The 16,225-nt window shown below is 44.7% G+C and overlaps 1 protein-coding gene across 1 annotated transcript in view; it reads right to left on the reverse strand.

Annotated features, from left to right (window-relative positions):
- The window catches only part of HAT1 (histone acetyltransferase 1), a 44,343-nt gene extending 43,045 nt beyond the window's left edge, over positions 1-1,298 (reverse strand). The window contains exon 1 of the mRNA XM_075609077.1: positions 1,179-1,298. Coding sequence (XP_075465192.1) covers positions 1,179-1,185 — 7 coding nt within the window. The 5' untranslated portion in view covers positions 1,186-1,298. The remainder of the gene's footprint in view (positions 1-1,178) is intronic.
- Between the last annotated feature and the right edge of the window lie 14,927 nt (positions 1,299-16,225).

Below are 16,225 nucleotides of genomic sequence, written 5' to 3' on the forward strand. Positions count from 1 at the left end.
CGGGGAGGGGGGGCGTGTGTGTGTTCGTTCCTCCCAACTCCTGCTGGAAGTTGGCAAAATTCAGTGGCAGTGAATGTTGCTGATGGCCTCTTCTGCCAGCAGTGACGTCACTTCCGTCACCAATGACTTCAGTTCCCACCAACTCCATTCACTGGCACTGAATTTTGCTCACGTGGTAGGTGCCGCTAAAGACGTTTCACTTAAAAAAAATGCATTGCCTTAACAGTTATGGGCGGTCTGGGAGGGCCAAGTGCTATTTATCTGCTATCCCATTCTATGTCATTTTCTCATAAGGTTATTTGCCGTTAACTGTCACCAAGTGAGAGTGGCTTGGCAGACATTGAATTTAGGTTCTGGGCTCGTTTTTCCTTTAGGAATAATAATAATAATAATACAATCAGTGAGCAGGTAACAAATTGAGAGCTGGAATCACAAACCCTATAATATAGAAACATACTGGGAGAGTTCTAGACCTTTACAGTTTCACGTTCACCATGTCGGCATAGATATAGAGAATAAATGCATAAATTCTGGAGATATATATACACACACACACACACACACACACACACACACTAGAATAGGTTTGGGCAGAACCGTTCCTGGGAGAAAATGCTAGTTATACACAATATGTAATAATGTTCAACGTGGTTATCATTTCTGAGTCAAATCACGACATGTAATAACACATGTCGGTGAAATCAAAGCCTAATGAATATATCCCTGGGCCCAAATGAGTGAGACTTGAATGCTCTGGACCACGAAATACATTTGTAAATAGAAACTGAAGTGCAAACTGGACAGCACGCGTACACCTTCAACTCCCTATAACATCACTGATTAAAAAGAGGTGGTCCTAAGTGTCACGGGGGAGGGGGTGACGAAAACTAGGGTGACACCCCCAGAACGAAAAGGGCGAATTGTAAGGTGTGGGCTAAAGACGTGTGGCAGACGATACAAATAACGGCTCCGGCGGCACTGGCCCTTGGCGGGAGATGCAGCAGGAGGCGGTTTGGTGGCCTCCGCGCGCTGCGCGCTTTGGCGGGAGACCGCGATGTCTCGCGGGAGCCGCACGCGCCTCTTTCCATCCGATATTCCAACCACGCAGCACTGCCTCGCGCTCTCCGATCACACAACTTTTCTTTCTTTGCTTTTTTCTTTTTAACCCTGTAACTTACCCGCCATTTCCGATCATGGGCCGGAGAGCAGATCATGCAAAGCGAATCAACCCGCGCGCTCAGAGATTCGCATCAGCTTGTGACGTACTTCCGGTTCCCCTCAGGACGTTGTTTACAAACGCCAAGCAGCTCAGTCAGGTGGGTCATTGGCAGGCGGAGCTCGGGGAGTGAGGAGGTTCTGTCTGACACACATGGGCTCGTTCTATTAGCGGCATAAGAACAAGCAATCTGTTTTTTAACCCGTTCATGAGGGAATTCGGTGTGGACATTATACTCCAATAATCTATTCAATTTGTAAACTGAATGCAATGGTTTTGCAACAATATTCTGGTCAAATAAATGTAATGCAGTGGTTTGTAACCTGTGGGATATTAATGCCAAAGTTCGTGATTTTTTTTAAATATATATATCGATAGATAGATATGTTTTTCCTTGTATTAGATACGTTTAAAGATGTTTACTGAATAGTAAAAATATAGGAAGGCCAAGGCTGCGCTTATACTGCCGGCGACGAGACCGATGACGTCGCCATTGCGATAGTTGTATTTTAAGTTTAGGTGACGTCGCTGGCTACAAGGCCAGTGACGTCAGAAACGGGGAAGGCAGAGGGACGGAGAAGCTCTCTGATTGGCCGCAAGGGGAGACCGTCGCTGAAAAAAAAATCACATAACAGTGACTACCAGATTTTTGGTAGTGCTGTCGTTGGTCGCGTGCACTAGAAGCGCCGACGACGGCGACCATGCATTTATTTTGACGCGACGTCGCCGGCACTATAAGCACAGCCTAACGCAGTGATTTCCAACCTTTTTTGTTTGGAGGAACCCTTGAAGTATTTCGAAAAATCTCGGGGAACCCCTATCTGGCCGACACATTAAGTTTGACAGGTCAGTTACAACATTTCATACCTCACGAGCCACCTCTATTTCCCACCCTCTACCCATGTATTTCTCTCCCATCCATCTCACTAACTCTCGCCCCTCCCGCCTCGCATGTATTTATCCCTTGCATCTCACTCTTACTCCCTCTTTTCCTCACTCACTCCCTCCTGCCCCCTCTCTTCTCTTACTCTCGCCCCTACCTTCCGTCAATTACCCCACTCTCACTCAATCCACCCTACAAAATACATACCAAAAAAAAAACACCCCCAGGGGGTGGGGGGGGGTCTAGGAGGAAACCCTGAAACTGCTTCAAGGAGCCCCAAGGTTGCACAGAACCCTGGTTGGGAATTACTGGCCTAAGGTGTGGACAGTGCAAAACCTTTCCACGCGTTCTAATACCATGATCGGTAAAGACGACCTCAGGTATGTTGGGATTGTGCTTAGTAGATAAATTCATAAAAAGTTGAAAACCACAGCGTTTGTGTCTTATCGATTGAATTTCTGGAATATGGGCTGGCTGAGGTTCCCAGAGTTAAGGATTTAAATTCTAAGAAACACATTTGGAGGGTCAGTTCCCCATACTTTGATACAAATATGCAATGCCTTTTAAAGCAGCAGTCCAAGCTGCCGTTTTTATTTTTCCCCCCTTTAATAATAATAATAGCATGTTCTTGTATAGCGCTGCTATATGTATATGTAGCGCTTTACAGAGACATTTTACAGGCACAGGTCCCTGCCCCGTGGAGCTTACAATCTATGTTTTTGGTGCCTGAGGCACAGGGAGATAAAGTGACTTGCCCAAGGTCACAAGGAGCCAACACCGGGAATTGAACCAGGCTCCCCTGCTTCAAACTCTCAGTGCCAGTCAGTGTCTTTTGCTCACTAAGACACTCCCTCTCCCAGGATATGTGTATCAATACAATCCACACAATGATAAGTTCTCTGATCGATCACCGAAGATTCGGCTCGGGGGTTCACTAAATTGCTATCAGTGCAGCAGAAGAGGACCAAAGATGCAAAGTTCTGGGGGGAAGGTCATGTGACCAGGCCATCACTATATACAATTGCTGCACTGCTAGAGAGGGCAGGGCTCAAAAATGGTTGCTATAGAAACAAACAATGCTTGTAACATTATATTACATTAAAAATGTGAGTTGTTTTTTTTAAATGCTACAAGTATTCTCTCATACTACAGAACTGATTTATTTAACAACAAAAAAACATGTAGGGTATTAAAATAAGAATCTTTAATCCAGTTATGCAAACAATATCACAAACAGATTATGTAAAACACTACAGATCATTTGGATACTGTGAAGACATGAAAACATAAAACACAAAAAAGTATATAAACAAATAGACAGCACTCTAAACAAAGTAAAAACTGGTGCAAACAGAACAAAGTGGGCCCAAACAACCCCACACACACAAAATAGCCAACTCAGAATAAGCTTAGAATAAAGTCCTGATCAAACATCTGCAATATAAGCAATAGTATATGTCAAACTCAAACCATCCTTTTTCTATATGATTATCACGCTGCTCTCTCTTCCAAAGTAAAAGTGGCTCACTATATTGCTTGAATATTGCAGATGTTTGATCAGGACTTTATCCTAAGGTTATTCTGAGTTGGCTATTTTGTGTCTTGTAGGGGGGTTAAGGGAAGTACCTTGTGGTTCTGTTGGACCCAAGGGAACGGGCCTGAGGAAAGGCTCGTTACCCCGAAACGTTGCCCCTCTTACCTCCCCCATTGTCTTTATATGTTTTTTTGTTATCAGTTTCCCCCTTTTTTTCCCCACTCCCCTTCCCTGTGTCTTTTTCCCCCTACTCTTGTGCTTTTTAAGAACCATATATTCTGTGATTGTAGTCGTTAAGCATTCCCATTTGTGATACCTATTGTTCTATTATTATCGCTATTAAATTTTGGCTTATTCCGAGACTCTTTTCGTTTTCTCTATCAATCAGTGTGTGTTGGAGCTTTTTTGGGTTTTCTATAAAACACAAAAAGGGCACAGGAGGGAATACAAAGGAAAAAGCTAAATTAGTGATAATGCAAAATAATTTAATAATGACACGAATACATATGACACATAAAAATAGAGAAAGCGGAAGGACCACAAGATCAATAATTCCTCATCTCAAAAGCACCCATCAACACGGGAGGAAATACCCCATACAGACACACCAAAAAAGACCTCCCCACTGTCCGTCACTCCAAAAGAATGAGGAAGGCAGACATGGACAAGACGAAAGCTGCTCAGTAGCACAGATGATATGGCTAAACAATAACACACGGCCTAAGCCGCATAGGATGGGAAAAGCAAGCTTATCTTAGGAGGTATATAATGGAGTCCTCGTGGAGTTGGGAACAGCAACTTCCTGGTATCGTCGTCACGATCCTGCGTTGCTGTGTGATGACTTCAACGCGTTTCGCGCCCAAATGGCGCTTCTTCAGGGGGTGTGGTCAAACAAAGCCCTGTGGTGTATTTTAATTGTATTGGGAGTTCTTTTACTCTCCAATCAGGGCTACATTAGGTGGTATTAACAAACGAACTATCCTATCCAATTGGATTGGATAGCTCATTTGTTAATACCACCTAAATATAAAAATCAAGCAATACATGAATTTTGGAACGTTACCAACGGCAGTCAGCGTCATCTAGAGTCCTCCGTTAGACAATCCAGCACAGCATGTCCCGTTAGTAGATGGAACCTGCAGACACGGGATATCCCCCAGCCTCTCCTCCGCTTGGTTTTGTAACCGGATCCCACTTCACCACAAATGGCAAATAAAGGGACACTCCCGCTTCACTCCTCGATATATCGGGAACTCGTACCGGTTTCAAACCTCACATAGATGCCAGTGCAACCAGCTGATGGGAGCAAGTCCTGTTAGTGGAGTATGTGCAGTCACTCGATATAGAGGTGACTGTCAGATGTTAGCATGGGCTGCACAGACGCTGACAGGGATAAATATAGGTGCTCAATAGTAGTCCTACGTGTCAATATAGCAAATAAACATATCCTACACGTTTCGTCAATACTTCTTCAGGGATAATGTAACATGGTAAATAATTTGGTTATTTACCAAATGTTGTCCAAGTACTGGATCATTTAGTAAAATCCTCCAATTTTGAGAGATAAATGAGATACATGAGAGATTTCTCTCATATGCCTTTTTATCCTGTTTTCTTGTGAGTGCATGTCCAAGAGAGTGTTTCCTTTTTTTTTTTTTGTTATATTAAACTATTTGTAAACAGTATCACGCTATGGAGCTTGTGCTTCTTTAAATATATATATATATATACATATACATATACATGTAGAGGTATCAGTACCGTGTTAGCCGAGCTTCAATAATCAAAAAATAAATGGATGATACCGTTCTGTGGCTAACGAAATGCTTTTATTTGTGCGAGCTTTCGAGATACACTGATCTCTTCTTCCGGCGATGTTACAATGAATGAAGCAAGCAAAGGGTATACTTAAAAACAGTGTCTCTTGGAATGTTATCTGTGCTTGTCCTTCCCCCGGTGTGGATGAGATTTATGGCTAGATGTGTTAAATGGTTCCTGAAAGTAAGTGATGTAAGAGTGTGTGTGTGTGTGTGAATATAAATGAATGGAGAGCCCACAGTGTATACAGTGCTTTACAAAAGGGGTGTGTGGAGTGGGAGTTAATATAAATGGTGTGGGTAGGTGTGGAAATGTGAGAGATAGTATCCACACACTACTATGTGGTCCCTATTGGTGTATAGGGATGGAAAAACAAGGAGTATTGGTATGTGTAAGAGACAGCTGTGTGTGCATACATATAGCACAGTATGTACAGACCTGGTCTTTAGCGCTCATGGGAAGAGAGTTCACTTGTGTCAGTAATGACTCATAAAATTTCGATCTCTGTTTAGGCCACCGTTAAGTATATACACACACACACATCCCTCTTCACCCAGCTTGAAAAAGTTTGTTACATCAAGGTGTCTTAGTGGTGGGGCTTGGTGTCTCATACCTGCTCTCAGGGTGCTGGCATCCGGGCTGGCTAGTGTAGTAAGCGTTGAGGTAGAATGAAGGCGCAGGAACTTTATTTCGACAAACAGGTTTTCTTTATTCTACAGCACGTATACACTCTTCTTCCCTGGGTGCACAGGCAGCTTCCTAGGGAGGCACATGGCTTGTCACCTTACACACGTGTTTGGTGGATAATATATATATTTATATATACACAAAAACCACACAAGAAGTAGCGCTAGATAGTTAGAATTAAATATAAGTGACTAAATTTGCAAAAATATATAGTGATATATGACTAGAATCAATATACAAATATACACTATTAATGTAAATTCGTGTGCAAAATTAATGGGTTGAACCTAATAAACAGTAATATGAACAACCATAAAATTAAATACAAGTGAATAAATTGTCACATGAAATTCAAAAAGGAAAAGTCCAACCAGTTCCACGAGATGGTTCAGAGAGACAGATTCAGTTCCAATCAAACAAGTCCTTTGGAGCACTTTGCAGGTTCTAAAAGTGGTGTAGCCACTCACTCAAATACCTAAGAACAAAGAAAGAAAGAAAAAGTGCAGGCTCCATAGCATAGAACTGTGTATAAAAAGGGGGGAAATGTATTAATGAAAAGCAGTCCCAAAGAATTGCACTTACAGGATATTAAAAGAACAAATACATTGGAGAGAAATCTCTATTATGGGAGTCATCAACAGGGGTGGAGGGGTCCAGGATAGGATGGGTACAGCTGAGTGCTGGATAATGGCCACCTACAGCTCCTGCCACAAGTGGATGTAGCCCCACATCGTCTCACCGATACCTCAGTTTAGTCTCACACATCAGTGTTGGCATATCGACTGTATGAGAAATCAGCCGGTTGAGACTGCTGGAAACACTGGACCTCCTCGCACACTTCCGCACGTGAGGACGTCACCACGTCCCTACGTGTTTCGTCACGGCACGTGACTTCATCAGGGGACCCTCTCTGGAAGAAGCCTATGCGAAACGCGCATCAGAGGGAAGCGTCATCACGTCACGTGATCAGCAACAGGCTGCAGAGTCAGACGGAGATCTCTGCACAAATGGGTGCCCGATGGAGCTGTGTGGAAATTACTAACGTAGCTCGAATGGATCGCTCCCCCGCAGGGATAGGACATATAAGTGTTTAGGGTCCTCTTCCCCTCTGTCTATCTCTACTTCCACCTCCCCTTCCCCCCTCTGTGTATTGTGGTCTGTTTTCGAGGGATAGGGCGTGCGGGAGAGAGTGATCCTCCATTCCCTCCTCGTCATCCTTCTATCTCCTGCTCTTCTTGCTGTCTCTCTCTGACTCCGACTCTATGCTGTCTCTCTCTGTCTCCTCCTCTCCCTCCTCCATCAAGCCCTATATCTAGTCTCATACATCTTGCAATGAAATGTCATATTAGAGTATTCCCCCACTCTAGATTGCATAACTTTCATATATAACTTGAGTCTTTGCTTCTCATCTGGACTGAATGTGGTTACATGTCTGTGTATCATGAGACTTAGGTACCATTTGTATCGTGAGTTCATATTTTAACTGATTTATTCTTTATTTTTTATATTGTTATATTGTGTTTAGTTTTTATGTTTTTTTATAATCTGTATAAATTATAAAGATTCTATCTTTTCCGATGCGTGGTTAGGACTGGGTAAAGGTTATGTTTATTGAATAAATGATTGTTAGGCAGATCCATCTGAGTACTAATGCAATCTGTGTAGCTCCTAATTATCCCAATCACATCCACTCCTTATTTGAGAGCTATATAAAGGGATAGGTAGGGACACACCATTATACCCGAAGAAGCAAGGGTTAACGTTTTGGACATCCTATTGTAATTACGAGAGCAAGGCATCATGTGACACAGCGAGGAACAGCAGAGAGAAATAACTTGGTGCGCATGTGTGGGAGTCGCTGGAATCCCTGATGTCACTGTGGAGACGAGATGAGGAGATCCCACAGAACGCACAACCAACCTCAAAGACAACTGAGACACGGCGAGAAACTGTTCACTTACCTGTTTGCCGGGATGTGTCCCAACATGCCTAAAACTTCTTACAAATTGTGAGAGGCCCTTTAATATTTGCAGAGTAAAAACTCATTGCAATATTTCACTATATTCTGTCTCTTATCTGGATTTTCAGACCATTTCATCATCACAAAAATAAACTACTGTGACTAATGAGTTATTCCTCAATTTAATCATATTGCCTGTATCCATGTTCAGTACACTTTGTATATGTTATACACAATTTTAGTATTTGCACTATTAATTTCCGAGAGAGGGTATTTTCCTATATTCTGGTTGCACTCAGGTCTTTCTTTGGTCATTATTTTTCCCATCTGAGGATCCAGTGTGGGACCTCCGACCAGGAGCTACACTATAATAATATACGGCACAGATTGTTTTGTTCAATTGCATTTAATGTGGTTTTGTATGTGTGTGCTTTGAACTTTTTTCATATAATATATATATATATATATATATATATATATATATATTGTGACAAACGCCCCCGCCCCTCTTTTGTAGCACTGACGTCTGTCTGGGTTCTTCCCGACACAGTCTTCTAGGGTTAATTATACAACAAACAGGATCATGCAAAGTATTACGTTGCTTAACTCAGGCTTCTGCCTGCTTTATTTTCATCCACATAAGGGACTGCAGCTTTAACATGTGTAGGCAGGAGGCACTCAGACATTAACCTTCAGCGGTTTACTCATATCAGTGTTATAGCATTTCATACAGTGTCACTTTTAAGAACCAAACCAAATCAAATAAACAAAATCCTATCCCATTCAGGGATCTAACAACACAGCAGAATCAGCCTCTCTAACTGCTGCTGGGCCAACTAACCTGGTCCCCCAGTTTAAAACAATTCCCTCTCATTTAGGGTCACTAGATAAAGCATACAGTCTTTTAGATACGGCAATAAACATGTGTTTGTCTTATCTGTTCGTGGTGGGAACTCGGTCCCAAGTGTCCAGGCAAATCCTCTGGTACTGTGATACTTGAAGGGGCCGTCCACCCCGAACTGGATGCAGGGGAGCAGCGAAACCCCCAGTCTCCAGGCTCTAAGAAGAGAGAGTGAAATGCAAACCTCTCTGCTCTAAATACCTGTGCTAGTGATTAGGAGAGCAGGTGAGGGAGAACTAGACACATTGTAATCTGTGGTCTGGATTTTCCATCCACCAGCCATAGTTAATGTGAAGCTGTGGAATGGATCATTTTGCACAATTCCTGCACTTTCTCACCTAAAACGGGGCATAACATCTTTGGACTATGTCACAATATATATATATATATATATATATATATATTGTTTAAAACCAGAGACAGAACATGAAACACAGACAGAGCTCAGTGCACATCCAGTGAAACTTATACACGATACAGTGCCTAAATATATATGTATAGATATCTATTAAATAAAATGGTCTTTTAGTTTAACATTTTGGCCAAAGTGTTGTAAGCCCTTGAGCCACTACACGGCAGACCACAGTAGCACTCCTCTGTGACACTTATATGCTTATATATATGTTGTGGTTATTTTGGGGGTTCAATATGAGCTTGTAGGTGTCCTGTATGTTTTATATATATATTGTGACAGAAACCAGGGAGTTGTAATAAATTCGATATATAGGGCTCCCAGAATACTGGACAGCTTGTATCCGGTTTAGGCTGGAAAGTGCAGACACAGAATGGATGTGAGAAAATGTGAAACTACAATCAATAAAAGTGAGGTGATATAGTGATGTACAAAAGGAGGTGACCTTTAAACAACGTAGAGTATATGGAACGTCTGCAGCTGTGGCACCAGGGATGGCTCAAATACCCCCTAATAGCAAACAAAAATACAAAAATACAAAAAACACAGCGCACAACGCTCATAGTGCATTAAAAATTATATTAGTAACCACAAAATAAAGGTGAGTATTAAGCGTACATTTAGATAGAAAAAACAATCATTTCAGGGTTAATGTTACCCAAGCACCAACGGACGCCAATAGAGATGTCGTGGCTCTCTCCTTCTCAATCCCTCAGCCTCGGGGTAGGGCCTGGGTGGTCTTCCGATCGGTAAGGTGTTACTACAGCCCTCAGCCTCGAGGTAGTACTTAGAGGGTCTCCAGTTCAGCTGAACAGCAGTACAGCCAATTCGCCGTGCCAAGCAATAATGTCTCACACTGTAACAGTCTCTGTAGCAGCGGAGCACACGCTGTGGGGCGTCTGGATTCGGCGCTTCCTGGTTCGTGACGTCACACGATCGCGACTGAGCGTCGCAAGTCAGCAAAAGCACCGGGCTGGTTCTCACGGGGTGGTTGGTAGTGAGGGTTCACAAGTAGTCTTCAGTCCAACGCGTTTCGAGACCACAGGGGTCTCTTCATCAGAATGGATGTGCTCCATGCCACAGTTTCGCAGGTGCTGAAATTGAGGGATCCAGACCGAATGATTTACCCTTTTAGGGGAAAAGGCTTTTCCCTTTCTGCTTGCAAGCAGCAGTCCTGCCTCGAGGCTCTTGGAGAGAGTGAGGAAGCAGGAAAACAGCTTTAAATATCTGCTTTCTAATTAGCAGGACAGGTGACAGAAATCAGACAGCAGACAATCTGTGGTCTGAATCCCTCATCCCTCAGTTCCAGCACCTGCGAAACTGTGGGATTGAGTACACATCTTCTATGTCTAATATATATATTAGTAGAAAAGTCACACACTGTCATTTCAAGCTATATACTTTAAGTAATGTCAGGTTTACATTTTTAGAGTTGGATTTGCTACATTGGTGCTGCTTACTAAGGCTAAGGACCCGCTGTGGTCAGCGGTGCGCGCCCCTTACCTCCAGTCTGGAGGTCCCCGCTGGCTCATTCCGACTTGGCTGACTGCGTGTGTGATGCGTCAGCCGGGCGGAGCTGCAAGCTTCTGGTGATCAGAAGCGCTGACGCGTCACGTGGTGCACGAGTCAGCCAATAAGGAGGGAAGGAGGGGAGCTACGGGAGGGAGGCAGCTTGGGAGGGAAATGTGCCTGTGTGTGCAAATTAGATGGCCCACTTTATCCCTCTCCTACCGGACCCACAACCCCCCCTCCTGCGGACCCACAACCTCTGCTCCTTCACCCACAACCTCCTCCACCCCTCCCCTGGCTCAATGGCCGCGCCCACCCTCCCCGACCCGTTTTGTCCATGCCCCCCCGTGCCGAAAAAAAAAGTCAGCTGCAGATCGCGGTGCAGTGACTTGCACGCGCCGCCGGCAAGCAAGGCGGCCATCGGACGCGTGCAGCGGGTCCTCAGCCTTAATATGGTGTGTAGCTTCTTCCCTGTGCTGGAGAAAAGATCATCTCCATTGAATGAGATTACATTCTTGTCCAGCACAGGAAGCACAGGTTCTCAGCATATTAAACAGGAACCATATTGTTACCGTCTGAGTATTAATGTACTGCTTTCAGGTATTGAAGCTTTCTGTTCCAGGGGCACGAGTCTAAAATACTAAGTTTTAGTTTAAAGCTCACAGAGCCGGATCATTCGAGTGTCATGGGGTGTTTCACATTTTAATCTCCTACAAAAACTGCCATCGTGACTTGGAAAAATAGTTTTGTGAATTCTACCTAAATCAATTTTAGCTCCCTCAGAGCTGGTCTTTACACTTCATTCTCTGAGCACAATCCACTTGTCCAGTAAGGTTCCTATGATTAGAGTAACTAACCTGATTGAAATAATATAGATTTGCGAGACTGGGCAAGACATATGTGGGCATCCGTACAAATTACTGAGATAGCTGAGTGACTAGACCTTTTCAAGGACATGCTATTCAAAGCTGCCAAGTAGATTACATCTGCTTCAGTGATTAGGAGGAGAATACAGTCGCTGCTGCAGTGTCACACACCTTTATTTTGGAAAGAAAATGTTTCAGCAGAACTCCAAGTAAAATCAAAATACAATGTTGCATGCATTATTGTCCCTTTTTCTGGTCAGAGTGGCCAGCAACAATGACTCTCCTCTCAGACTACCGTCTGTAACCTGTTTTTCTTCCTCCATTTCACCTCAGGACTTTGCTGACTATTTCAAGAAAAGGATGGAATCCATACAGTATGTCAAGACATCCCCTCTGTATCCTCCTCCCATCCTACTCCTCTTCCTAAGGCCTGGGACATAGTCATTAAAACAGTGCGGAGGCACGCTGAGGCTCAGGGAAAGCGGTGCTTTCCCTGGCCTTACACAGCGCGCCGTCCGTGGGCGTGTCGGGGGCGGGTCTGGGGGCGGGCCAGTGACGTCACGGATCTGGTTCGCCCTCATTGGGCGAACCGCTCACGTGACCGGCCCTGCGCTCCGGCAAGCAGGAAAATCTGAAAACTTGGTGAGACACACGCTTCCGCAAGCGTGCGGAAGCGTGCATGAGCCCCTGCTAAATCCGCATTCATTGCGGCTGCAGGGGCTCAGTGCCGAGTGTGAGCGCGGCTCAGCACGGCACAGCCTTGCTCACACCACTATGTCCCAGGCCTAGGCTTCGTCCATGGTTCTTGCTGGTGCGCTGAGGCTGAGGGAAAGCGGGTGCTTTCCCTGGCCTTAGACAGCGCGCCGTCCGTGGGCATGTCGGGGGCATGTCGACGGGCGGGCCAGTGACGTCACGGAGCTGGTTCGCCCTCATTGGGCGAACCGCTCACGTGACCGGCCCTGCGCTCCGGCAAGCAGGAAAATCTGAAAACTTGGTGAGACACACGCTTCCGCAAGCGTGCGGAAGCGTGCATGAGCCCCTGCTAAAGCCGCGTTCATTGCGGCTGCAGGGGCTCAGTGCCGAGTGTGAGCGCGGCTCAGCACGGCTCAGCCTTGCTCACACCACTATGTCCCAGGCCTAAGGCTTCGTGCATGGTTCTTGCTGGTGCGCTGAGGCTGAAGGAAAGCGGGTGCTTTCCCTGGCCTTAGACAGCGCGCCGTCCGTGGGCGTGTCTGGGGCATGTCGGCGGGCGGGCCAGTGACGCCACGTCAGGGGTGGCCCACTTCAGTCCTCAAGGGCCACCAACAGGTCAGATTTTAAGGATATCCCTGCTTCAGCAGAGGTGGCTCAATTAGTGCCTCAGTCAAAATGAATACCTGGCCTATTGGTGGCTCTCGAGAGCTGGAGATGGCCACCCCTGCGTTATGTTGTCCCTACCATAGAGAGCGTAAAAATTAAAAGGAAAAAAGGGGGAGACAATAACACAGGGTTTATCTGAGGAATGAGGCTCTGTATACCATCCTAGCCCCTGCCACTAGTTTTAAATATCTGTGCATATGGTTTGACTCCCATGGGTTTGACTCCCATTTAACATTTGGGTTGCATATTGATACTCTGACATTCAAAACCTATACAAGAGTATAGGGACATAGTATACTATATGGTACAGCAACCCAAACTCACCTTGGCAAACTAGACACCATCTACAACTCAATATGCCGCGTTATCCTCCAATATAACTACAACACACATCACTGCAAAATGCTCAAATAACTTGATTGGCCATCACTTGAGTCTAAGTGCAAAGTTAATTTTTCCTCTCTTGCCTTCAAATACTTTCTGGGCAAGCTACCCATCTGAACAAACTCCTCACCCTTACCACACACAGCTCTTTTTACACCTGAGATCTGACTCCAAAAGATTGTTCACAGTCCCAAGGTTCAACAAAGAATCCGTCCGCTTCTCCTTCTCTTAGGCTGCGTCCACGCTGTCGCTGAGCACGCTTGGCACGTTTACATTAGTGTATGTAAATATGAACGGCCACGCTCACACGGCACGCGCACGCTCGTGACTGTACGTGCACCTCACAAGTGGAACAACCTACTGTATTATAGACACTCAAAACCACCACCAGTCTAAGTTCTTTCAAAACTAAAGCTGTCTCACATTTTAATCTGGTCTGTAACTGTTGCATGCGCCTATAACATATATTATCTTTAACTGTTCATGAAATGTCTTTAAATATAATGTATAATCCGGTTCATTTAATGTAACTCTGTATTGTTATCATAACTCTGTGCCCAGGACAAACTTGAAAACGAGAGGTAAGGCTGCGGCCCCGCTGGCGCTGACCGCGTTCATGCTTGAGAGCGGTGACGTCACCAACTCTCTAAGCATGAGTGCCGAATGACCAGCCTATTTTGCAAACGCGCGCGGGGCGGCGTTGCAGGCAAGTTGAGCGCGCTTGAAAGTAATTTTTTTTGTTTACTCAAGCACCAAGTTTGAGTGAGCGTGCGTGTCCGTGCACGAGCGAGCGAGTGGGAACTTACACGTATAGATTTATGTAAGTAAAAGCGGCAAGCACTGCGCACTCAGCGCCAGCGGGGACGCAGACTTACTCACAATGTATTACTTCCTGGTAAAACATTTATTATGCTGTATGCTATATGGAGGAGGGTTTTTATCACTTTTTTACCCACAATAACTTATTTAAGGTGTTATTATAATGAAATAAAAGTATAGTGCATATTATGTTATATAATATAGGAGGGCCCCACTCATTCGGTGGGTTCGGCTCCAAGCCCTCGCCAAAAGCGGAAATCACTGAAAAGCGGAACATAGCATTTGTGCGCTTGGCACAAAAAAAGCTATGTCCACCTGCAATTTCCGTCTCTCCTCCCTCCTACGCGGTCCCAGAATGCTCCCTTCTGCGAATGCGCGGACTTTGTGGCGCCTTTCTGCACATGCGCGGACTCGGCAGCCCCTTTGTGCCCATACTTGGAAACATGACTGCAGCGTAGCGGTGGATCGCCGAGAAGCGGAACGCCGAAAAGCGGAACGCCGAGAAACGGGGCCCTACTCTACAGCAGGTTTTGAACAGCTAATAATTTTATGTACCATTTCCCCTAAATAGACTGATCAGGAATAAGCTCAGTCAGCATTTGCATCCATTAGCGGTTCAAGCACCAGATTTATTCTCCTGGAATAATTTCACTGAAGACATCAACATCAGTATACAAACTCCAACTCATAAGGTGAGCTGACCACGGCTGCCCTAATGTCTCACACTGAACAGCTACTGAAATGGTGCTCAGGTCTTTATCCTGCACTCCAGTCTACTTTGCTGGACCTACAAAAATGTTGCTGGAGAAGTTTCCTTATTTTCTTCTCCACAGCTCAGAACTGGGTGGGGGAAAAAATCAGCCATGTGCCCTATTTGCTGTACCAGCTAAGGGCCCTTGAGGGATCAAACTGTGGCCCCATAAACTTGTGAATCCTGACTTATTGCTTTTGATTTGTATATTCATGGGACAAGTTGTTATCCTCTTGATGTTTTACAGTCCCCTTTATTATTTAAATATGGCATTACGCCATAATAACTCTTGTATTGGGCCTCATGCTGTCCTTTGGTAAATCTAGCACACATCCGAGTTCATATTCAATGGTGTCTATGGATCAGGGAAAACGTGATGCAAACCCGGGGCATTAACATCCTGCATCTATGTATTAAAGTACTTTCTTCTAATTGTGCCCCGTCTTCCCTAGCTTGCGACCAGGGGAGTGCCAGTAGAAAGAGATGGGGAGGAATTACATGGTGCACCATTCTTTTTCACTTTTATTTGCCCCAACAAATCCGACACATACGAAGTGTCACTGTCTAACATTTTGCACCAGATGAGACCGTTCTTACATTTCACACAACTCTACTCCAAAAAACACGGCAGTGCATGAAAACACACTTTATTTCTACGTTGATATGTAAACCCCAACATATTGTTGGCCCCTGTGCACCTGTGTCTCTCTTAAGCCTTCCAGAAACGAGGCAGCTTTACGTTTGGGTGTACGTCAGTGACGGGCCATACGTGCTGTCCTGGACTGCAGATTCTTCATAATTCTCTGAGCATCATTGTTTTAGGTTGACTGATGGTGGACCTCTGTGAGACCCGAATAGTTCTGCTAGACTAGAGTGTATCACCTCTAGAGTGTATCACCTGTATATAAGACCTCTTCTTATATACATTTTTATTTAAGGACACTCACCAGCGTGCACTATATTACAAGCCTTAGGCAGAGCAAAGTTTAGTATTACAGAAACATTTGGAATGTGCACGTGAATATTAAGAGGTGACATTTAACCCCTTGTTGCCAAAAGTACCAGCAATCCATTTCAGGAGAATGAAAAGTTGGCATCTCTTGCAGGAAATTACTTAAATCCTTCA

This window comes from Ascaphus truei, chromosome 7, assembly GCF_040206685.1.
Source record: "Ascaphus truei isolate aAscTru1 chromosome 7, aAscTru1.hap1, whole genome shotgun sequence".
NCBI lineage: Eukaryota > Metazoa > Chordata > Amphibia > Anura > Ascaphidae > Ascaphus > Ascaphus truei.